Source organism: Macroventuria anomochaeta (assembly GCF_010093625.1).
Source record: "Macroventuria anomochaeta strain CBS 525.71 unplaced genomic scaffold BU25scaffold_16, whole genome shotgun sequence".
In the NCBI taxonomy this organism is placed as follows: domain Eukaryota; kingdom Fungi; phylum Ascomycota; class Dothideomycetes; order Pleosporales; family Didymellaceae; genus Macroventuria; species Macroventuria anomochaeta.
The window spans coordinates 519,414-542,233 of record NW_022985377.1 but is presented as its reverse complement, the minus strand read 5'-3'; the positions used below and the strand labels follow the sequence as shown (position 1 = coordinate 542,233).

Genomic DNA, 22,820 nt, shown 5'->3' with positions numbered 1-22,820 from the left:
TGCGTGAGACCTCTTTTCAATCTCGCGTGTGCCGAGATGTTCAACCAGGATGACCAATGCGAGGTTTTTTGTCATCGAAGGTGCGATCTAGTTGCTGAAAATGTCGAAGCGTGACTTCCTTAGAAATATGGAGGTGTCTAGTGTTGAAAGCGAACTCAATCGTATGTTTTCGTGAGCTGAGTGGCTGCTTGGCAAAGTCCTGCGTCAGGGCTAGCAAAGCGACCGGGCCATTCTCCTGGACGTATGTATAGCCGTTGTTGTGAGTTTCGAAGATTACTCGCTCTTCAGTCTGCCCGGGGAGAATGGCTATGATGTTGCGAGTTGTGGCAGGGGCGACTTCCCATCTACGGAGATGGAGGTAGTCAAGTATTCGGCTGCGAACTGTCTCAGTTTTGTCGCTTGGTCGACAACAACATACACAGCAGGTAGCTGGTAGTGCATCCCTTGATGTGGCTCGAAATAGGACTCGACTTGATCTTGGTCGACGTGGAACATGATCACCATACCAGCAGCGCCAGACATTGGTAACACTGTTTCGCCGTTGGTTGTGGAGACCTTTAGCTTACCAGCGTCTTTGAGCGCATGTTCTGGGCGCGTCTGCCAACGTAGGATATCGTACTCTTCGCTTCGAATATCGAGACCAGGTAATTGTCACCACTCTTGCTCCAGCCAGTCGATCAGAGTGCTGTGCACTTCACTGCCTGTCGTTCGAGGTCCAGCGCTGGCAATGCGTTCCAATAGTCATTCTCATCAGGGAAAGCTTTTTCGTCGACGGAAGAGTTGCTCAAATCATTTCAAGATCTATCGGGTTATATGAGCTTCGCAGACTTTTGGAGGGCTAAGATAGACAGACATGCCAGAAGTACGCTCGTAGGACTGTGAGAGCAAAGCTTGGTTTCGTGCTGTCGAGGTATTGTTGCGTGGATTTTGCTCTCAGTTGGCTGATGATTCCTGGGATGTGTCATCATTCGAATGCTGAAATTGATAGGATGTTTGATGTGCAGTTGGTGACTCGAAAGTTCAAAGATTGGGCGCCTGACGAGGACACTGAGGATGCACAATAAGTAGAGCATCAGCTCGCAATGTTAAAACTTATGGCTTCGAGAATAGATCCAGGAGGTGTTCAAGGAGTTCCAAACGGGCGAGATTGAACGAGGGAATAACAACTGAAGCTCAAATCCTAGAGTTAAGACCAGCCGGCCTGGATGTATTCACATACATATCCAGCTATCTTCGCAGATTAATCCTCAGCTTCTCCACCCCACTCGACTCCGGCACACATGGCCTCCTCACCTTCAAATCCTCCCCCTCCTTTGACCACACCGCATAATTCAAACAATGCCCCATCTCATCCGGCAGTTGCCACTTCTTATCATTTTGCGCCACCAACCAGAACAGATGCAGCAGGCCCATTCTCACCGTAATCGTCCTCTTCTCCGCATCAAAAGCGTCCGTAATCTTCATGGGATCGGAGTAATGTAGCCACGGCTCATATAGTACGGTTTTGTCTTTGACTTTTTGTTCCTTGACGTCGATCTTCAAAAACATGATCTCGTCGCTGCTGACTACGAAGGAATAGCGAAGGTTTTTCATGAGCATCCACTGCAAGATGTCGCCTAGAGATAGTCAGTATACAATTTACTGGCAAACTTCAGCATTATTTTCACCGAGAACGCAGCGAAGACTACCCCATTTCGCAGTTCCTCGCAGTCTGTACGCTTCAGACAAAGCGCCGGATTGTCCTGCGAGGAACTCGACGTGGCCAATGAGACGAGCCTCGTGCTTCTCACCGAAATTTTTGAACCTGATCACGTAATTTGGTGCCCACACGCAGTCTTCGTTTGCGATGTCTTCGTCTTCGGCAGCGCCTAGGTTACACTCTCTTGTCCTGGTCCGCTTCTTGAAGTCCTGGGTTGCTAGCAGAAATCCCATCGCCGTCTGAACGGGGAGCACAGCATGGTCCTCGAAATCGCATTCGAACGCTTCGGGGTTGTCGCGCAGAACAGGGATGCTGGCGTTAAAGAAGTGGGTGGGCGCCATATTCCATCGTAGCTCGCCGAATGCGTCAGAGTACCGCTCGTTTATCCACTGATCCATGACTTCGTCCTTGAACCTCTCCTAAGGCTTCATGAAGCCACTGTACCACAGCTTGTCCGAATAATACGAGATGAACATGGGAGCGGACGGTGTGTTGGGCCTCGAATGCGTGTAATCGAGCGTGACCGGGTCGAATATAACAGATTTCGGACTCTGTGGGTTCTTTTTGCCGTTCTTGGATGTACTGTTGTACAGCGCCGCGCGGCGCCACGACCGCGAATCCAAAATATAAGTATCACGGGTAGGGACCCGCTTCGGGCCTCTGCGTGAAAAAGATTCCCGCGTACGTGAATTACGAATGGGTTCGATGGCGGGGGCCGACAGGTGAAGGTTACCCTCAACCTCCTGTTCATCGTCCTCGCCGAAACGCCCAACAGCTTCGAGCAGATCCCACTGGCATCCTTGTAGCGTTTGAATAGCCACACTAACAGGCTCTTTTGTCGCTTGAATGAATTCTGAAATCGCGTTGCGCTGCTCCGTGTCGAGGCTGGCTATGTAGGTTGCAAGTTTCATACTGTCGCTTGGAGGAGGGCTTTGTTTACTGGACATATCCTTGGTGTGCTTCTGATCTACCTCTCGGCATTCGCCAGTGTCCTCTTGAGAGCCCTCACGGTCTGCCATAGTGAAAGAATGGTAACGATAGTCGGACTTAGATAACGATGAGTGATGTGCTGATGGTGAGAGGATATGTCTTGTGGCTGACGCGACAACACTCCGCGTCAGGCAGAGATTGCCAGGTGTCTATTACCTTCCCAAATTCATTTTATTGCTGGAAAGAAGTCCCGGTCTACATCGCGTGTCAAGGCAATAGCGTTCCTGTGAAAGACTGTTGTGTCAATTCTGGCAGGAGCACCAGGAAAAGGCTTCTTGAGTACTGCCATAGTCTGCACAAGATATGTTGGCCGCGGAAAGTTCCTCTCTAGTGCGTGGAAATAATGATGTCTGATAGCGAGAAATGTCAAAGGGAACGCACAAGCTTTGATAAGTGACGGTAGCCTGACTAAGCACGGCACGTGAGAGGGCGACCGTGATTGGCCCATGCGCACAACACCTTCCAAAGTCGCAACGCATCTCAAGATCTGTCCCCAAACCATCAAAAGTCAACAATGCTACCGTCAAGAGTAGGGTACGCCGCGAGACTGCGCTGCTCTTCAGCGACACAAACCGTGGTTCAGGGCAGGAACGCTTTGACAGGAGGAACCCGCCGTGCATGTCTTCGGACACAGACAACACGCGTCGCGAGCTTACAGTCACGTGCCGTCCACTTTCGACCAACATCTTCGAAACGGAAAGTTCTGGATACAACTCATGTACAAGGGAAGCGTCAAGATGGGCCAATCACAACGATCTTACAGTCTGCGTTTCCCAAGAAGACTTTCGCCTTCCTCGTCATCCTCACCGGCCTGGCATACTACTTCGTCGACGTGCGAGACCTAGACTGGACCGACGATGTCATGAACAGCTTCGAGCAAGACCAACCAGGCGTCACTCCCCTTCAATTCTTCGCCAACAAAGACGAGCTCGACCACTTCCTCCAACACCACATCCCCGACCCCAGCCAGCCATTGAAGAACCCGCAAGTCGCCCAATTCTTTAGCGAGCACTTCGACAAACTCGCCGGCGGCTGGAAAATGACCGAGAAGGACGCGCTCGAAGAAAATATCCCCGTCACGCACGGCTGTAGATTCAAAAGCAACGAGCCCTGCGAAGACTACTTCGCCTTCGGCACGTCTCCCGGCCCTGGAAGCCAGCCCTGGAACTACTGGAGCATAATGGACGGTCACGCCGGGAGGCACACAGCATTCTACTTGCAATGGACACTCATTCCGTCCCTCTCCAGCGCCCTGCTCACGCTCCCCGCGCACTCATCCCCCTTCGAAATCGAATCCACTATCAAAAACACATTCCTAAGGGTGGATAAACAGATCATGGACTCGGCCCGCACAGCAGCAAACTGGTTCCCTGCTGCCAACGCCGCAGCCATCGCCGCCCTCACCCCAGCATTCTCAGGCTCCTGCGCGCTGCTCGCTGCGTTCGACCCCTCCTCCTCCGTTCTGCGCGTAGCGTGCACAGGTGACTCGCGCGCCGTGCTGGGGCGCTGGGATCCGTCCTCGCAGTCCTACTCCACTATCGTCTTGTCTGAAGACCAAACCGGATTCAATCCCAAAGAGGTAGCGCGGCTGACAGAAGCGCATCCAGACGAATCGGACATCATCGACCCCAAGTCCGGACGGCTGATGGGCATAGCAGTGACGCGGGCGTTTGGGGATCACAGGTGGAAGTGGGACTACGAGTTTATTAAGTCCGTACAGGTTAAGTTCTGGGGCTCGGCACCACGCCCACAGTCCAAAACACCACCGTACATGACCGCGGAGCCGGAGATTACGGAGACGGAGATCGTGAGGAGTGAGAAAGGGAATGCGAGGCAAAAGAGCGATTTCATGATCATGGCATCCGACGGACTCTGGGACCGTATCTCCTCCGTTCACGCCGTCGAGTGCGTCGAAAAGTGGCTTGAGGCGCGAGACCGCGGCTCCGGCTCCGTCCTTAACGACCCCCAACTCGCCGCCAACCCGCCGCAGTTCGGTAATCCGATGGTCGAAGATCCAGGGTTCACCTACAACGCGGAAACAGGCGAGCAAGTCGAGTGGAAAGCTACACCCGAATACTTTGCGATCGAGGATGATAATGCAGCAGTTTGTCTGGCGCGGAACGCCATGGGCGGCACACGTCGGGGACTGTTCATGGGCGTGCTGAGCGTACCGCCTCCCATGGGACGTTACGCCGTAGACGACACCACGATCATGGTCGTCTTCTTCGACAAATTGGACAAGGACGCGGCGGTGGCGCAGGCTGCATCAAGAGGAACAACAGGAGAAAAGAAGAGCTGGTGGAAGCCGTGGTGAGAGGGAGCATTGGCGGGAGTTGAGTATCTCAATATTATACCATGGCGACATCTCGCTTATACCATCTACACCGTTCGAAACCCAGAAAGCACACCCTACCAGCCCATTCAGCCCAGTGCCGCGACCTGACACCTATGAAACGCCGGGATCCGTATGCAAATGCGCCCTCATCGTGCCTTCCAACAGTCCCGATCCTTACCAAACAGCTTCCTCAGCGCCATCAGCGCTTTGATCTCCTCGATATTCTCCTCAGCGCTAGTACTAGGGCCTGGTGCCAGTTGTCGTCGTACAAACTCTTCCGGTCCCAGTTGCATAAGATCCTCATCATCCAGCGGCTTCGGGGAGGCCTTAAGACCCAGTCCATGCCAGACCCTTGGGCTTAGGTTCCAATCCCCGCACATGGCAGCCATGACCTTCGACGCAACCCCCACGCCACTCTTGTCGCGTATCTTCCGGACCTCAGAGCGCAGTTCCTACAGGCTCAGTAGTGGCATGGCCGAGTGAGTGGTATTTGCATCCTACTGCAGAAAGTCCTTGCGTACGTTGATGAAAGCGCCGGGCCCGCCGTCGTCGGCGAGTTCGGTGACGAGGGCTTCGGTTTGTTGGACGAGGCGCTCGATGGCTGCTGAGCTGGATTTGCCGAGGCTGACTACGTGTGCGTTAGCAATAGTTGTTTGTTATCTTGATACCTGGAGAAGCGTTTGGACGTACCTAGTATGGCGCTGTTCAGCTCCTCCGCCACCGGCACGCGTCCATCAATTTCTAGTAACGGCGCCAAACTACTTTCCTTTGCGTTCTCGTACGCTATCAGAGCGAAGGTATCTTTCAGAGCTTGTCTGACCTCTCTTCTTGGGTCGTTCGCGAATTCTGCGCCCAGTTCCTGGCCATATGCTATTGTATTGGCGGTCAACTGTTGTAGTTTGACTTGCTTGTCTTCGAGGTCATCTTCATCATTGAGATTGTCTAAACTAGGCGTGGGATTGTTGACGCCAAACTGCTCGTCGAGCTCCATTTGGAAGTCGTATTCATCGGTGGCTGTCGAGTTACGCTTGTTTGGATTTGATGCAGCGGAGCGCTTGGACGTATGTGTAGTTTGGCACTGTGTGTTGAGCTCGTTGCAGTCTCTGATCATCTCGATGAACTTTCGGCAGCGCAGCTTGAAGTATATGTTCTCGTTGTCGCGAAGTACTGATGGGTAGTACGCCTGGGTGTGCTTGAGAGCCTTGTCAATGTCGCCCTCAAGGATGGCTGCACGGATTTCTAACGCTGGTCAGCATCTACAAACAATCATGTGCCGGCTGGGCTCACTTTGTCGGTTCAGTGCGTCCATGTCCTCGACTGCTTCCTGATATGGTATTGTTGCATCATCGTCGTTAGCGAGTGCTCGTGCCTCGTCAACAATCTCTTCTGCAAATGCTTGCGCGGTCTCAACGTAGCCATCGTGCGCCAAGTATTGACTTATCAGCCGGTGAATGAACTGTGTCTCATCAGGAGCGGATGCAGCGCTGGCCGTAAATTTTGTCTGGTTGATCTCCTCTTGTATGGTGGCCTTCTCATCTTGCACCATCTTGTCGATGTCGAATGCGAAGGGTTCCTGGCCGAAATTCACCCTGAGTGTTTCGCCGGGCTTCTTCATACCGATTGTAGGATAATATGGCATGTTAGGCTTTAGGTCCCGGAAAGCCGGGCCTGAAATGATCAGCAAAGTGCACTCTGAGGTATTTAACAGTATTCATACCCAGCATGTGACCGTTCTTGGTAAAGAACGCGGTGTCGGTGCGGAAATTGATACCACACCCGATCACGTCAAGTGTACCAAACTTGGGTCCGTAGTTTTTTCCTGATGTTGTGTTGTTGAAGATCTGTCCGTCGTCTCCATGGTATGCAAATGAGTCCGGCTCCCACCCTGGTATCCTACTCAGAGCGACTTTGGGACCTGAGAAACCGACACCGATCATCCTTCTGTGTCGATTGTTAGTGCATGTAGAGCCAACTCGTGAGGTCACTATACCCATCCTTCCCCTTGGAAACAACCGTCACCTCATAGTAATATATGCCACATTGTCGCGGCATGGGACAGTCCGCGCGCACCGATGCCGCCTCATCGTGTGTCTTCTGTGACCCAGAGAACCTGGCCTGTCTGCCTCCATCCTCAATATCGAGCTGCGCAAACTTGTCGCTCTCATTCCACTTTGTCGGCCAGGGCGACACTGGCTCGTCGACGAAGACAGGCGCTTGTCGCTCGATGACTTCGTGTGTCATGCCGCGATGTGAACCAGCCATTTTGTGTAGGTTGACGCTGCTCGAGCTGGTCGACAAAGATCCTGCAGTCGACGAGTGTGTTGACCTGTACTCGCGATGCGCCGCCAGCTTTGCCTTGTGTGCTTCCTGTAGCTTCTCGGCATGTTTCGATCCGCGCAAGTACGACGGTACGAAGAACGGTGGTATGTCCTGAGCTCCCCCTCCCAACCCTTGCCAATGTCCGGTCTGGCTGGAGTATGACGGCAGCGCTCCGCCCCTTCCCCAACTTGTGGACATGCTATCGTGGTGACCGTCGGCGTCGATGGAGCGCGAGTGGCGGTGCTGGCTTATCATGTGAGGTGTTGAGCCGCTATTGATAAGATGCGAGAAAGCCCCAGAACGGGTAGGCGCGGTGTTTGCAGGGCTGCTGCCTGTGTTGCCAGCCAGGGCAGCTGCATAGCTGCTTCTTCGCATCGTGTCGTGGTGGTGTCGTCAGGGTCCTAACAGGATGGACAATCAGTTGCTCTATCGGTTTGAGCAACTACTGTAGCGGCTATAGCCGGATATTATGACGGATAACAATGATTCGAGCGATAACACACTCGGCGGAGCTTGCAGGTAGGCAAACGAGTCGTGTTGCGCGTGGAAACGCGAGATGTGGGGAGTGCGGAGAGAGTGGTGTCGTGGAGATGCGGTGGAGGGAACGTCGTGGAGTAGTGCCAGACGTGGGTGGATATGGCCGAATCACCGGCAATGCGTGACTGCAAACGCATACATACTCTAGGCTGAAACAAACGCGGTGGGGAGCCTGGAAGCTGTTTGTTGGAGGCGTCGCAGAGAGAGATAGAGAGAGAGAGAGAGGGTCGAGGGTACTCTCGGCAAAGTTGATAGCTCTATCGCGGGGAAGATGGGTCGATAGCGCAGCCATGCACGCAAAGTCACAAGCAGTGCTCTACTCTGGTGACAAATGGTTCTTTGGCAATGATGCATTTGATCGTGATCTCAAGTATTACTATACAACTCCACAATTCCACCCAATGAATGCACAATCAATGCATGGTATCTCCTTGACGCCAGACTTGTAGTCGAGCACGTCACGCGCCGCATGAACAAGCCGGTCTCCCCTATGCCATATCCAAACGCCGTTGGAAGACAAGTCCATTTTGGTATACCCACAGTGCGCTCACTGAACGCCGAACATGCTAAGACATATGCAAAATAGGAGTACGAGAAAGGAAACGAACAGGAGCTGGGTACTAGACAGCAGACACAGGGGCTGGCGAGCTGTTGAGACCCTCCATGAGCGGTGGCAGCGGTGTTGCGGCGTCTCCGTTGAGACCGCTCTTCTCGCTGACAGCACTGCTCTCGTCTTTGACTTTGGTGTCGCTGGAGCCAGTCGAGTCGCTCTTGACGTCTTCGGAGAAAGCTGAATTGCGGCTGGGTGCCTTCCAGGAGGGAACGTCCCAGGCGACACCAGTGAAGCTGCGAAGCTTGAAGCCCTTCTTCTCCCACTTGCGGCATTTGAACTTGCCGGTCCGGTCAAGGGCGCGCAGACCGGCATTGATAGCACCTTGGTTTGCCTTGGGGCCCAGCTTCTGGATCGGGGTAGGACCAGCGAGGGGTGTCTTGTTGTTAGGGTCGTTGACCATGTCACCACTGTTGGTAGTTAGCAAGTGGACTCGTGAAGCAGCAGAGATGGGTGCGACATACAGCTTTCGCTTCTTTGGCCCAGGCTTGCCGCGAGGCTTTGGTGTGCTGGAGCCGTCGATGGCAGCAGCGCTACGCTTCGTGCCTGCTTTCGGTGCGGGCCCCTTGCGCTTGCTTCCTGGCCCTGATGCCAGTGGTGCGAGCGATGACGGTGTGCTTGCTCCGTTCATGGCGGCGGGCGTGTCGGCGGGCGTGTCGGCAGCGGCGGAGTCGGCCATCTGGGGCGCAGGCGAGGCTTCTGGTGTTGATGCTGGCTTGGATGCCGGCGATGGCTGTGCGGGTGCCTCGTGGGGGAACTGCGCCAGTGTCCTGGGCGAGAGCTTGAGGACAGCAGTCAGGCTCTTGGTCAGCTTGGTGGACATTTTCGCAAACAAGCTGGCCGGCGACGTGGTGCCGCGATGGCGTGGTGATGGGTGCAGACGGTGGTGATGGGAAGAGGAGGGTTGGTGGTGGGCGTGGCTTTGTGGGCGCGAGCGGTCTTGTAGTCAGCGTGTTCTAGGGTTGGCTGGTACGCTTGCAGGTCTGCCGTGGGTGGGCGTGTGAGTGCGCGGCGGTCCCTCCAGGGCATGTGTGCCTATCGTCGCGCAGATGATGCAAATTGACGATGATGGGAGTGCAGGCGACGGGAATGGGGGGAGGCAGAGGGAAGAAGGCCGGTGGTGCTGGCCGGAGCAGGCCGCCGGCCTCCCCCTTGAAGCTGTGCATTCATTTGGCCCGGTCGCTAAAACAGCTTTCGTCGAGTACGACTAGGCCTGGGCACGTTGGAGGTGAGGAAGACAATATGTGCGCTAACCGCATGGGGAAGCGTGGCCTCACATCTCCATAGCATGTCGCCCTGGTGTGGGATATCGTCATTTATTTATTGTTATTTGCATTGCATCTCTCTGCACTGTGAGACTGCGGCATGGTGGGCGTTCTGCTGGTGAAGAGGCCCGTGTCATCTCGCACATCGTCCACCCGTGGACACATTCCTTACTTTTATCGGGGAGCTTCATCCCTCCTTCAGCTAGAGTTTGGGCTGCAAGAACACCAACCTGAACGAACACGGAGCAATGCTAACTGCACACTCCCTGCACCCTCTCCTTCCACGTCTTTCCCCTCAGCTGCACGTGTCTTCTTGTTGTCCGTCGCCTTCTGATATCTGACGGCTAGAACATGAGGTGAGGCCGGCGTTGTCATGCTGGAGGCTGTGGATGACCGCTCAAGCGCATCGAGCTTGGCCGCTCCTGCCCTTCACGCCTCTCGCCGTGGATGACGACCCGATGATTAGTGGCACGATGACTTGAAAAGCTGGATACCTTTTCGCACACCAAGCGCTGCCCCCCTGGCCGCAACCGTCCCGAAACTCGCGAGTCGGTCATCCGGATTTGTTGTTGGCTTCAGCAGCGCACCAATCTGACCGCCGCGTCATCTCCACACACGACTTCCCTGCCACCGCAGCCGTGTCGCTCGTGAAAACTCGGAGAAACCAGCACAACCAGCTGCTCCCAATGTGGCGGCACCGCCCGCATCGCAGACACCACGCTGCAGGCGCACGTCGATCAGGGCAGAGCACATCGCCCCCGTCATCGCCATCCATCAACATAAATAGACATCACTATCATCAACAATAGAACACCTCAAATTTTCACACTGACCGTTGCTCCAGTAATTGATCGACACCAAATCCAGTATCTCTACAAACGAGAATCCGTGATGCGTTATCGGTTACACAGTTTGCTGCGACTGCCTCACAACGGTCAAGAAGCGCTTCAACTCGGGGATTTGGCGATACGTGCAAAGGATAACGTCATGCTTTCCCTTCATATACGGTCTTTTCAAGACCATTCGACCTGTCCTTCTCGGTATACCCTCTCATTCAGTTCCTCAGTCGCCATTGCTTTCTCGATTTCATCCTCTGCTACCTCGGTCTTGAGTCAGCGTTCACAGGGATTTTCTTGAAGCTCCATAGTTGTGGTTGCGTAGGGCTTGCATGTACGGGTCTGATAGCAGGTCCTCGTCGTTCAGCATCCGAGCAGGAACACGCCGAGGGGACCTCCAGAGATACCCTGTCACCGGAACGTCAAGCAGAGATAGGCGGTCGGCAAAGCCTTGTTTCGGCATCGCGCAGATAGCCGTGTGGACTGCGGTCGTGTCCACGCGAGGGACCTTTGTTCTCGAGTTCAATGCCCACTAGCCATCGACTGCCTTCTCGCTGATGCGGTTCTTGTAGATTTCCTTGCATGATACAGCGAAGTATGTCTGAGCGAATAACTTCAAGGGTTCGTTGACAATGATGTAATCGACTTCGATCGCCTTGTCGAGAGGATTTAGGTAGTTGCCGGCTTGGTCTTCGGTATAGCGCTGCACCCAAAAGTCGGTCTTCTGTGCCTCAGACATCATATCGTACGCCATGTTCCACTCATTGGTCATACGATACTGGGTCATCTCGTCACGCACTTGCAATGATCGTCAGCATGCGCACAAACTAGGATTTACAGCAGACTTACGAACTGCTCCAGGCTCGCAGGCCGGAACACCTCCCGCTTCAGCGTCGTTCCCAGCTCCGCCAATTTCTCAGCAACCGCTTTGTACCTTGGCGAAGTCTTTGGAACGTATCCGTCGATATACGTTTCGATGTCCTCATTTTCGATCTTCGCTTTCCAGAACATAATGACATGAGCCGCTTTCTTTACGACGCGATCCTCCGTGATCATGCGTGATAACCCCCCGCCCTATCGCTGCCCCGGCATACCAACCTTTGGCTCGCGCCGGTCACCAAAAACCCCTTGTTCACCCGCTGTTCTGTGCGTCCCACTGGAGCGACCGATGTTGAGAGGGCGACTGGCAGGTGCTTGTACGAGCCAATCACCCGACTTGGACCTCGTGGTTGCACGGGATGCTGCGCCGCGTACGGGCTCGGGCTTGGGTACCATGGTGTATGTGAGGGTGGACTATGAGTCTGTAAGTCGAGGAAGAGTGTGGACTTGAGGAAAGGTTACAGGAAGTGCGACAATCGAATGTGAGAGAGTAAAGTCGCTCAAGAGGCAAACGGGTAACAACACAGGTGAAGTAAGCTTGAAGATCCAGTGAGATCTTCTTTTTCACGTTGCCTGCTTCTCTCAAACCGTCCTGGCGTCTGGTCCCTCGGATCTTCAAAATCACGGCATACAAACGCGTTGTGATGATTGCTTCCCTTATGTTCTACGTACCCTTCCTATCTGCCTACTTCACTAATGCATATACATACCCCGTGTGACATGCACGTTGTTCTACATCTGCACCTTGATGCTGTGTGAATAAGACGAACAAGTGGCTTTACCCTACATACACTGCCTTCCGTTTACAGTCAGATCTAATACACCTCCGATCACCTCGCACGTGACCACTACCACCTCGAACCATCGAATCGAAAGGATATCTTTGCAAGCCTCCCGACCCCAACTCCATCACACCATCCCGCTCTTATGATTCGCCGCCGATGTCCTCGAACCACCCCAGCAAATCATTAGCTTCATACTCAGCAACGGCATCAATCAACACGGTCAATACAAATGCCATGAACCCAATTGTTCTGGAGTGTTTGGACGTTTAGCAGATTTGAAGCGACACAAGGCATCTCGACACGGCAACATGGTCAAACGCTACCGGTGTCCCGTCAGCGGCTGCAAGAGGAGCTTGCACAGTGGAAACCATCCATTCCTGCGCAAGGATAGGATGATCCAATATTTGTCGCAGAAGCAAGGCAACATTACGAGATCTGGAGGCATATGAAGGATTATGTTTGTGCTGTGCAGAAACTTAATCGTTCCGAGAACATCGCAGATTCTTTGTGACTATCAGGTGATACGGTTTATGTGAGTTCATTGTCGTAACAGGGTAAGTTCCAAAGGAATTGTGATGTCCTGACTTACACTTCGGTACCTCGAGACGCATCACCTGAGCGTGCTGGTCTGCGCCTGTGGTACTCCCTGCCAGATTTGACAGCGCCATGCCGCAGCAGACAAGGCTGACTTCAAAATCGAAATTGCAGCCTTGCATTGGCAGCACGTGTGCGTGTCTGCCTAATGTAGCTGTCTTTATGTCGGTGTTTACATGTACCCACAAAGCTTAGCAAAAAGAAGACATCGCAAGCGACGAACACCCGCATCATCATTTTGTGTCATCAGGTTTTGTATAAATACAGAGTACCCATTTTAGCGGCTGTATCGCGGGTCCTCGTCTATGACAACCTGATAAAGGATAGCCGCGGCACCACAGCCACGCTCTTTCCCAATACGGTCACCGCAGGTGGTGAGCTTCGCCTCGATAGCAGCCTTACACTGAAGACTACATGGAAGCGCATCAGTGCAGCAGGCTGTAACAGTAGATACCGTCCATATATAAACCGACGGGAGGGCACCAACGTGGTCTCCATCCACGCCAGCGTCAAGCATCAACTCTCATTTCCCTCAGCATCTCAATCCTCCATTGTTCCAATTCATCGACTTCGGACTCTTCGTCAAGCATTCCACAATGCGCTTCCTCTGCTTCGGCCGCAAGCCCAAACCGCCTTCCAAGAGGAACCCACCCGTCCAAATCGTTCCCCAGCTCCCCGCGCCTTCAACCTCATCCATTGCTTCCAAACAACCGATGCCTCGCGAGCTCCTCTCCGGCCCAGTATACACAGATAGAGGAGCACCGAAATACGTCAGAGTCGATCCACCAAAGCCGGCTGTGAGGACTGGTGGTGGCGGTGGTTGGGGTGGCTATGGCGGCTCTTACAGCACAGCGACGTATACATCGAGCTATAGCAGTGGAGGAGGAGGAGGAGGAGGGGATGGTGGTGGTAGCTCTAGTGGCGGTGGGGATAGTGGGTGTAGTGGTGGAGATGGCGGAGGCGGAGGTGGAGGTGGCGACGGGGGCGGTGGAGGAGACTGAGCGGCCCTGAGCTCTTTGGACATAGACTGGTCCCGCTGGTCCCGTTGATATTTGATAGATTATAGACTCATTCCGCGTTGTTCATTCAGAATGCCAGTTCCGCCCCGTCACCTTCGCTTCCAGGCCACAGCTTCCCCGCCTCTTCCGTGCCTAAGTATACCAGATACGGCACCTTGGCTAGCGGACCACACACATGGTAATCGATTTCACTCTCCCGGCTGTTGCTCTTGTATCTATTCATACCCCCCTTCAACACCCCCGGTTGACCCCAACTCGTCCCCGGCGTACTCGTAACACCCCACTCGCCATCTAACCACACGGGCCGATCAGCCTCATACCACGGAAAATCACTCGATGGCCGCGGAATGCGGTGATGCTGGTCATAGATCCAAGGTATACAGTCCAGACTAATCGTATTAATACTCCTTCCGCGTGAAATTTCGGCTTCGAGGCGCTTGAGGCGTTCGGATGAGAGACAGCGTTTTCGTAGGGCGAATTCGAATTTCGAAATGTATTCGCGCTCGATCTCGATTTGGTGGGTGCTGCGGGAGTTCCAGGCGCACCAGATGGTGTTGCGGATCTGATTGCTGGTGGCATGGTCTGGGTGTTGTGGGGAAAGTGACCATTGGGAGAGAAATGGCGCAGTGCCGATGTGTAGGATTAGCCAGTTGAGCCAGGAGCAGCCTTGTGCTATGTCGCTGATTATAGTGGGCCAGTTTGGGCGCGGGATGGGAGTGGACGAGGACCAGCCTTGTGTGAACTGCCATACTGTTGTCTCGGGTTTGTTGTAAGGTCGGAAAACGTGGAGGAGTAAGCGCCAGAGGTATACGTAGTCTAGGAGGTCTTGATCAGACAAGGTCTTCACATGCGCTAGCCTCCTCCTTAGAATCTGTGCTTCTTTGCGGCGGACTTCTGAAATAGGGTCTTTTAAGTCTTTCTGTGCCTCGTTGTGGCTGCCGTGGGAGTCGCGACGATGTTTTGAATCAAATAAATGCTTCATGCCATGTTCTGTACAGCCGGCGTACTGACAAGTCACGGATTGCCAGAGTCGACTTGTTCGGACGCCACCGCTGACTTTCCTGAAAGCGTTCGGCCTCTTGAGTTCGTCGTCGCAGCTGGAGTAGACCCTGGCTGAAATCAGATGAAATGACCTCAGAACCCGCCATCCGTTGGTGAGCCGCTGCCGCCAATACGTCGCTTCTGTGCAGTCGCTCTCGCTGGGTATGCCGTAAAGAAAACCTGAGTTGACGTAGGGGTGACGACGAAGTTTATCCTTGTCGAGTGTGATACTGGCTAGTTGAGCTGGAATGAGGTTGCGTAACCAGCGCAAGGTGTATCTGTTCTTAGGCGGTGTAAGAAGTAAGTCGCATTCTGGAAATGTGGCGCGTGCGGAGGAAGGCGCGATAGTCTCGATGTATGCTTGGATGACCGCACAGAAAGATGTGCAAGTCAGTCGTAAGGTAAAGAGAGTGTCAATATCGCAACTGGAGAAGATGAGTATCAAAATGTCGTCTGGGAGGTCGTGCATCTTGGTTCTTGAGTGATTGTCGCATGGGTATTTGTCGCTTTGGGAAGGTGTCGAGTGTATGGCTTGCAGGTCCTTCGAGGTAAGAACGAATCGGTTGTTGGCAGCCAGTATCGACTTAGAAGGTTGCAATTGTATCTGCATCTTCCGATAAGATGTGCAATGTTGATAAGAGTGCTGAATCGGTGATGGCGTACGGCCGCGGACTGCGGGACGTGAGGTTTGTAAAGGTACACAACAAGCCAAGACACGGGGACAAGAAAGATTCTATTCGTCAGATCTAAAGGTGTCAGCAGTAACAAGCATACGATGGCGTGTGTAGAAGATCGGCGCGTGTGCGGAGGTTGGTTGAGTCTGTTGGTTTGATCTTGTATTCGGTTGGTGAAATCTGGACCTTTCGATATCCCTGTCACGCTAGTCTGCTTGCAGCACCAGCAGATCAGCTGCGACAAGAAGTCATGCCAAATGTTGGGGCAAGCCATGGTTGTGGCATGAACATCAAGCTATGATTGGCGTCCCGAACATATCGGTATTGGGCTTATCAAGAGCAGAAGGCATTCACTGGAGAGCACGGATACGTTCACGAGCAGTTCGCTACGGGGACGCAGGGCTATGAACAAGAGCAGGAAAGAAAATATTACAAGGCTATCGTGGTATAGTGAAGGATAACTAAAATCTATCAAAGACAAATACATTACGCTCAGAGGGTCTCTATGCTTGCTTTGTGGAAAGCTCAGTGTGACCAAGGTTCTTCTCAGAGCTATCGGTGCTCACGTGCGCCAACTTCTGCTCAATACCGGAAATCGCACTCTCAACGGCAGCCGGTACATCGATGTGGAAGAACGGCCTGTTTTGTCCGTGGAGTGTGGAGACCTTGCCACTGAAACCTTTCTGTCCGCCGACAGTCTGAATCTCATCCTGAGACTCGACGTCTCCGGCCTTGGGGCTGGGTGTGTCCAAGGGTGCATAGCTGTACACTGGGTTCCAGTGTTGGCGAGATGCAAAGCGCTCGCGATCGATGTAGCCAAAGCCGGCAGTAGTCAAAGCACGCTTGGTCCAGCGGCTGTTGATCGATGCGAAGTGCCACTCAACGCTCTCAGGAGCAGCATAGCGGTCTAGCTGAGCACGAACATCAATAAGACCCTGTACCGAAGTGACATCAACATTGTTAACTGCACTGAAATCTAGAATGATAGCGCGCAGGATGGGGCGGTTGTCATCCACGTTCACCTGCTGACCACGACGTGGGCCAGGGTCGTTCCATGGGCGATCACCCAACTTCGCATAGCGGTCAAGAGTTGTAGGCCTGGCAATAGTTTGCGCATGCTTGACCAACTCATCCATGTAGCCCTGCTGATTGAGATATGTGTAGCCCTCGCTGAAGCGGAAGATAAGAATACCGGGATATGGAGATTCGATGTCGACGTTCGGGTTTGTGCCATCTTGACGGTTAACGGGAACATAGGCTTCGCGGGCAGCGTTCAGGGCGTTGGAAGCAAAGGCGCCGTCCTCCTTGCGGGCGATCGAATCTGGAGTGGCACGGTAGACGCGGACCTTGCCCAGCACCTGGCCGTGAGTGAAGAGCTGGCGCCACAGCAACAACGCAAAGGAAGCCGCAATTGTGACGTAGATGCCATTCTCAATGTTCGTAAAGATAGTCACAAACACACCGGCAAAGAAGATGACCACCTCAAGGGGCGAAGTCTCCCAGAACTGGTACACGACGTTGGGTGGCGTGATGAGATCACCAACAGCGTGGATAATGATGGCCGACAAACTCGCCATAGGGATATAAAAGAACATAGCAGTTAGGGCATACAAAGCCAAGAGAACAATAATGGCAGTAAAGATACCAGCGAGAGGCGTACGGACACCAGCCTTGGACTTGATAGCGGTACGTGAGAAGGAACCGGTGGCAGGGTAAGCGCCCAGAAAGGGTCCAATCACGTTCGTGAAACCAACGGCTACGAGCTCCTGAGATGGGTTGATGACGTAGTTGTTGATGCGGCCGAATGATTTTGAGATAGCGATGTGTTCGAGGATCAAGACGATGATCGTGACAGGGATATCAGGAGCGATAGCGGACAGGATTTCGTTATTCATCTTTGGTGCGCCGGCATGTTGGAAACCACGAGGAACCTTGCCTAGGAGCTTGAACTTGGCTTTCTTTGCGTCCTTGACGTGGCGATTGGCGACATAACTGATCATAATGTACAGGAGGATGACGAAAGCCATACGCAGAGTGTTGATCTAGGTATTGTGAGCGATTACGCGACTTCGCCGATCGATGTAACTTACGAAGAACCAGAGCTTCTTCTTGGAAGGTTGCTTCTTTGCCATGAAGTTGCAGAAGAATCGAATGAGGTAGAGAAGAGCTAGAGCGCTTAAGCCCATTGCCGCGTCCAGCTTCGTTTGTGGGAGACCTTTGAGAGTATCGATGATGACGAGGTAGGTTGGGCCACGGTTATTCACACCAGTGATACCCATAAGAGCTGGTACCTGACCTGCTCCGATGCTGATAGCCGCACCAGTCATAAACGAAGTGATGGCAACCAAGGGAATCAGTTCGACGATGCGACCGAGGCGGGTAAGACCGATGAAGAGCAGAACGGAGCCAGCAACGACGGATAAAGCCCTCGCGATCTCGGGAGCCGTCATTTCGGGATGCTCTTTCCGCACCTTGACAACGATGTTTCCAACGATCGTAGACATCACAGCTACAGTACCGATGGTAATGTCCTTGGATGTTGCGAATGCCCAGTAGAGAATGAAGCCGACAAAGCTGGTGTACAAACCATACTCAGCTGGCAATTGTGCCAACAAGGCATATGCCATACCCTGAGGAATTACAACGAAGCCGACCGTTACGCCTAGGAAATGTTACTTCTTTGATCACCGGATGAAAGGCGTATGTATCTTACCAGCGATAATATCGCCGAAGAGCCATGTCAAGTTGTAGTGGAAGATCCAGTCAATGAAGGGGAACAAGCTACGAAAGTAGCGCTTGAGTGCCGTGAATGAAGGAGTGAACTTGGAGAGCCACTCGACGACAGTAGGCTCCCGCTCAACGTAGGTGTCGACTGAAGATACTGACAGTGCGCCCGAGTTCTCGAGAGGGTCTGCCTCCTTGCGGTAATCGACGTTGATACCAAGGGCCTTGGCCACGCCGCGCCCAGCTGATGCCATGTTGACGATGCGTTGCTATCTCGTGCAGCGACGAGCTTCCTTGTCAGATACTTGGTTGTGATAAGGCGAAATCAAAAGACCACATGTGGGTCAATGTGTGGTTGAGAAAGACAGAGACGACCTGTTGTGCTGCTAGGCTTCTCCAGGAATGTTTGTTAGAAGCTGAACGAGGATAGGTGCACCCTTATACTGATCACAGAAAACTACCCGTGGAGATCTCTCATGTACACATCGGAAGAGATTGCAAGGTTCCAGATCCACGCCGGAGGATAACGCCTCATACGCTATGGTTTAATGTGTCCAAGAAGTCGGCGCTCTTCGAAGCGGCCTTTACTGACTTGGCGTGGGAGGCGAGCTCAAGAGAAAGAATTCCGTTCAATCACATCTCGCGAATGAAAATGACGTGCTTTGAGCGTACAAGATCTTTTGGCAAAGGACAAGCAGAGAACAAGACATTTGGAAGCCTGGGCTGGGCACGGCGCTGAGCTTGTGAAGTCTGGGCTGAAGGAACAGCCGAGATGGTCTTGGTAGGCGTCGATAGATTGCATGCGGGATCCGAGAAGATTGGTTGGCTAGTTACGTAGTATGTTGTATCTTCCAACCGTACCTGAAATGAGGATTCGTAGAGCAACAACAGACAACATTGTCTTTGGTGTCGCGAATCCCCAGATTTCGCACAAATTGCACTAACGTGCATTTACAGTAGAACGTACCCGCACGCAGCTTTGATGGTCTTTGCTGCCGCAAGCGCAAAGCGAGGGTTGAGAGATCGCAATCGTGCCATGGAATGGCGACATCAGTTTGCGTCCTTGGCGCCAATGAAACGGCTAGGGCGCTCACACCCGCATGTACGCTAGTAAGAATGCGCACGAGGTTTGACAGACGACGGGGCACACAACGTGGCCCATCCCACTATGCATGGTGATCGTTCGACCGAAGTCTTGGGAGAATAGAACCATTTCTCCGTTGTATGGCGAGCTTCGACATGGTGTTTCCTCATGATTGAAGGAACAATGCTGCATTGCTGCTCGAAAGTGGCTCGTGGACCGAGGACCAGTGCGCCGGGTGATAACCAGGATTGCACCATCTTCATACTGCAGGGTGTAGTTTATCTGATCATCACTCTTCGTCAACGGGACGAATGACGATCGGAGTGCAGATTGTGATCTTTGCTTTTGGCATCCTCGTGATGCTCTGGTCATATTCGCCTGACCCTGCCTGGCGACAGTCCGAAACTCGCTCGCCGGCAGTCCATGCAGTCCATCACAAGGCCGAGAGCTGAGTGCTGGAGAAGATATTGTAGAGCTCAATAAGGTCAAGGCAAAGGGCCACAATAGGGACATCTTGCAATCTGTGTTAGGCTTCGTCTAGCCGCGAGCCTGGGGACCGGTGCAGCAGACTGCACTGCATACAGCGCTTGTGCCTGCAGTAAGGCTAACCTCAGAGTTTACTGGCATATTTTGACGCCGGGAACCGTGTATCAATATAGAGGCGTTCCGAAACACACTGGCGTGTCTGGCCCAGGTAATCAAGCTCGAGCTGGATGCGAACAAGGCATACCCATACCGCGATCATGCCGGTCGATCAGTGCAGCGGGAGTGGCCGGTAGCGCGGTTCGTGGATACCCTATAAGAGGGTTCAGGGCTGAAGCGGTATCGTCGACTCTGGATTTTGTGATGATGGACAGATCTCCAGGCGCCGCATGCGGACTATCGATTGAGCACGATAGAAAGACTATGGTATGGCGCTTCGGATGGAAGAAATCATTTCAGATACGAAAAGAATGATCTGAGTTACGGATGTCGCAAAAGATGCGCGAAACTGCGTGATGCTTGGAACAATGACATGAACTGTCGATAAGCGAAAGATCAAAGCCATGACTGGCGCGATCTGTTTACAATTTGTACCCTCCAGCAACATGGAACTTGAAATGCGTTCATGGTAACGTTCCAAAGTAACATCGTCGAAAAAATTGACGATGTTGTGTGTCGAGTGTTGAAGACTCGCGTTTTGTCCGAGGAAGACGTTCTTTCGATTCTACATAGACGCGTCTTGGAAGATTGCGTCATCACAAACAGTTGTCTTTGCAACCCAGTCTCTCTCCTCTCTATCTACTGCCCATCAACGCTTGCAACTGTCACAGCAATGAACAGAACAGTTGTCAGGAGCCGCCCAAGAGAAATTGGAAACGATCATACATTCACTCAACCAACACAGCCAACGTAACGAACGCCTCACACGCTTTTGCAAGACCAAACTGAGACTTCGCTATGCTCTGAGGTAACCATGCCCAGGGCCTAGCCATCTACAACATGTCTGTGATGATTGTATTTGTGTATTCGTGAGATCGTCTTCCGATAATCACCCTCGGTCTCGCGCGGTCAGGATGTCGTTGGATCAGGTTAAGTGCAATCCGAACGCCGAACCGAAATAGTCGGTAGATGTGTCTGAAGAATTGATGTGGATAGAGACCTGAGACGAAAGGCGACAGCGTCCCCCATCAGTTTACGCTATTGCTATACTTCTTCGGCCTTACAAGGCAGGTCGCTGGCATCAGCTGCCATTTCTAGAAGCGGGGTCAACGGTAGGAGCTTGCGTCTACCGCTTCAGGACGAAATTTGGAGTACACGCCTTACAGTCGAGCTATCTTGCTGCATAAGAGATAGGAAATCTGGGACCGCGGAGTTTAGGTAATCGCCTCTGGAGCATAAGTTGACGGGGCTATAAAGACAGCAGAAACGTGAGCGCGGTCAGCACGATAACCTCAAACAATCTTAAGGCAACCAACACGTCAGACTCGTCTGCTATGAACATCCTACTCAAGAATGACGTAGTTCTTATCCATGACACCGAGAGCCACGTGGTTCCTACTCACATGAGCATCTTGATCGAAAATGGGAAGATTGCAAAGATCGGATCGGATATCGAAACAAGCGATGGAGTGGAAGTCATCGACTGCACGGACAAGATTACCAGTCCTGGTTTTGTGGACACGCATCACCATGGCTAGCAGACACAGCTCAAGGGGCGCCATGCGAATGAGCAAGTGCTAGAATACATGGTGACTGGTGAGTTTGGACTGGAAACTCGCGCCACGTCTTGCTAAGTTCTGCAGGCAACTTGCAGTCATGCCAATTCTCTCTAGAGGACGTCTTCTACGGCCAGCTTGCAGCTATGCTGGAAGGTATCGCAGCAGGTACGACCACCGTGGTCAAGCATGTGCATGTCACTTGCTCGCCCGACCATGCCAAGCTTGGAGTCGTTGCTACTGCGTCGTCCGGAATACGGTCTGTCTTCTGTTACACACCCATCATGGGTGTAAAGAAGTTCAATCCGCTGAGAATCCAACCGAATCCCTTCAAAGACTGGGTTATGCAAACGTTCCATCAGCTCGCGGACAAGGGACCATTCGGTGAAGGGCGCGTCACGTTGGGCTTCGCATTCGACCTCCTCCTTCTGCCACCCGAGATGATCAGGGGGCTCTTCACTCAAGTCAAAGAGAAGGGCGTCAAGACTATAACCACCCACGGTTCCGTGAGCTTAGGCAAGGTCGTTCAGAGCTTGAAGAGCCTAGACCTTCCTGATGAGTCCACCGTCATCTCCCATGGAGGCGAGATCAGGTCTGCTGATGCTGAATGCATCTAAATTCAGGTGTTCATCTAAGCTCTACGCCTAGCTCCGAGCTTCAAGTGGCAATGGAACGACCCTACTGTTTTGATGCATCCCTTCATAGACGGAGGCGCGACGAGCGACTCGATTGGCCTACAGGATCATGCAAGTCTCTGGGTCTACTGCCATACCATCACTTGAGGTTCGATCCTCACCGAGGCAAGCATTGGCCTGCAAAATGCAAGGAATACTTTCGGGGAGTACCACATGAAGCAAGGCAAGTTGCCACGCACGATTCCGGAGAATCTGAGCGTTGAGGCAGCGTTCAACCTGGCCATTATTAAGGGTGTTGAAGCTGTAAACACGAGTCGCAATATCGGTCGTCTTGCCGAGGGCTTCGAAGCGAATATTGTCGTTTTTGACGCACTAAGTCCAAGCATGGTGGCTGCAGCTCAGCACGACCCGGTCGCTGCCATTAATTTGCACTCAACTTCAGCCGACATCGATACAGTTATTGTTGATGGGATCATCAGGAAGGAAGGTGGTAAAGTGCTTCCTGTTGCAGTTGATGATGCAGCACAAGAAGCTACGGACGAGGCGATCATTGACTGAACGACTGTGGTTAAAAATGTTGTCAGCAGCAGAACCCA

The 22,820-nt window shown here is 52.9% G+C and overlaps 10 protein-coding genes across 10 annotated transcripts; 3 read left to right on the top strand and 7 right to left on the bottom strand.

Moving 5' to 3' along the window:
* Positions 1 to 40: 40 nt before the first annotated feature.
* On the bottom strand, positions 41 to 522 carry BU25DRAFT_468720 (uncharacterized protein; the record flags this gene model as incomplete). Its single annotated transcript, XM_033710736.1, has 2 exons — positions 41 to 374; positions 419 to 522. The coding sequence occupies 2 exons, from the start codon at positions 520 to 522 to the stop codon at positions 41 to 43; spliced, it is 438 nt and encodes a 145-aa protein (XP_033561873.1).
* Positions 523 to 1,858: 1,336 nt separating this feature from the next.
* Positions 1,859 to 3,034, bottom strand: BU25DRAFT_58116 (uncharacterized protein). Its single transcript, XM_033711928.1, has one exon. The coding sequence runs from the start codon at positions 2,716 to 2,718 to the stop codon at positions 2,119 to 2,121; it is 600 nt and encodes a 199-aa protein (XP_033561872.1). The 5' UTR covers positions 2,719 to 3,034; the 3' UTR covers positions 1,859 to 2,118.
* BU25DRAFT_458562 (protein serine/threonine phosphatase 2C) lies at positions 2,757 to 5,003 on the top strand (the record flags this gene model as incomplete). Its single annotated transcript, XM_033710219.1, has 2 exons — positions 2,757 to 2,774; positions 3,453 to 5,003. 2 exons carry the CDS (start codon positions 2,757 to 2,759, stop codon positions 5,001 to 5,003), a joined length of 1,569 nt encoding a protein of 522 aa, XP_033561871.1.
* Positions 5,004 to 5,595: 592 nt separating this feature from the next.
* Positions 5,596 to 8,125, bottom strand: BU25DRAFT_410819 (ran-binding protein). The gene is made up of 4 exons (XM_033706392.1): positions 7,015 to 8,125; positions 6,742 to 6,965; positions 6,312 to 6,692; positions 5,596 to 6,263 (listed from the first exon to the last, which is right to left on the bottom strand). Exons 1-4 carry the CDS (start codon positions 7,716 to 7,718, stop codon positions 5,653 to 5,655), a joined length of 1,920 nt encoding a protein of 639 aa, XP_033561870.1. The 5' UTR covers positions 7,719 to 8,125; the 3' UTR covers positions 5,596 to 5,652.
* Positions 8,126 to 8,215: 90 nt separating this feature from the next.
* On the bottom strand, positions 8,216 to 9,768 carry BU25DRAFT_410818 (uncharacterized protein). The gene is made up of 2 exons (XM_033706391.1): positions 8,957 to 9,768; positions 8,216 to 8,902 (listed from the first exon to the last, which is right to left on the bottom strand). The coding sequence occupies exons 1-2, from the start codon at positions 9,311 to 9,313 to the stop codon at positions 8,501 to 8,503; spliced, it is 759 nt and encodes a 252-aa protein (XP_033561869.1). The 5' UTR covers positions 9,314 to 9,768; the 3' UTR covers positions 8,216 to 8,500.
* Positions 9,769 to 11,007: 1,239 nt separating this feature from the next.
* Positions 11,008 to 11,537, bottom strand: BU25DRAFT_58036 (uncharacterized protein). Its single transcript, XM_033711927.1, has 2 exons — positions 11,441 to 11,537; positions 11,008 to 11,389 (listed from the first exon to the last, which is right to left on the bottom strand). Exon 2 carries the CDS (start codon positions 11,376 to 11,378, stop codon positions 11,124 to 11,126), a length of 255 nt encoding a protein of 84 aa, XP_033561868.1. The 5' UTR covers positions 11,379 to 11,389; positions 11,441 to 11,537; the 3' UTR covers positions 11,008 to 11,123.
* A 1,908-nt stretch (positions 11,538 to 13,445) lies between these two features.
* Positions 13,446 to 13,850, top strand: BU25DRAFT_458558 (uncharacterized protein; the record flags this gene model as incomplete). The annotated part of the gene is made up of 1 exon (XM_033710218.1): positions 13,446 to 13,850. One exon carries the CDS (start codon positions 13,446 to 13,448, stop codon positions 13,848 to 13,850), a length of 405 nt encoding a protein of 134 aa, XP_033561867.1.
* Positions 13,667 to 15,784, bottom strand: BU25DRAFT_57964 (uncharacterized protein). The gene has a single exon (XM_033711926.1). It carries the CDS (start codon positions 15,517 to 15,519, stop codon positions 13,936 to 13,938), a length of 1,584 nt encoding a protein of 527 aa, XP_033561866.1. The 5' UTR covers positions 15,520 to 15,784; the 3' UTR covers positions 13,667 to 13,935.
* Positions 15,785 to 15,868: 84 nt separating this feature from the next.
* Positions 15,869 to 18,561, bottom strand: BU25DRAFT_491283 (sulfate permease 2; the record flags this gene model as incomplete). The annotated part of the gene is made up of 3 exons (XM_033711554.1): positions 15,869 to 17,625; positions 17,674 to 18,245; positions 18,297 to 18,561. 3 exons carry the CDS (start codon positions 18,559 to 18,561, stop codon positions 16,087 to 16,089), a joined length of 2,376 nt encoding a protein of 791 aa, XP_033561865.1. The 3' UTR covers positions 15,869 to 16,086.
* Positions 18,562 to 20,880: 2,319 nt separating this feature from the next.
* Positions 20,881 to 22,782, top strand: BU25DRAFT_468706 (uncharacterized protein; the record flags this gene model as incomplete). The annotated part of the gene is made up of 4 exons (XM_033710735.1): positions 20,881 to 21,508; positions 21,572 to 21,629; positions 21,677 to 22,181; positions 22,395 to 22,782. Exons 1-4 carry the CDS (start codon positions 21,368 to 21,370, stop codon positions 22,780 to 22,782), a joined length of 1,092 nt encoding a protein of 363 aa, XP_033561864.1. The 5' UTR covers positions 20,881 to 21,367.
* Between the last annotated feature and the right edge of the window lie 38 nt (positions 22,783 to 22,820).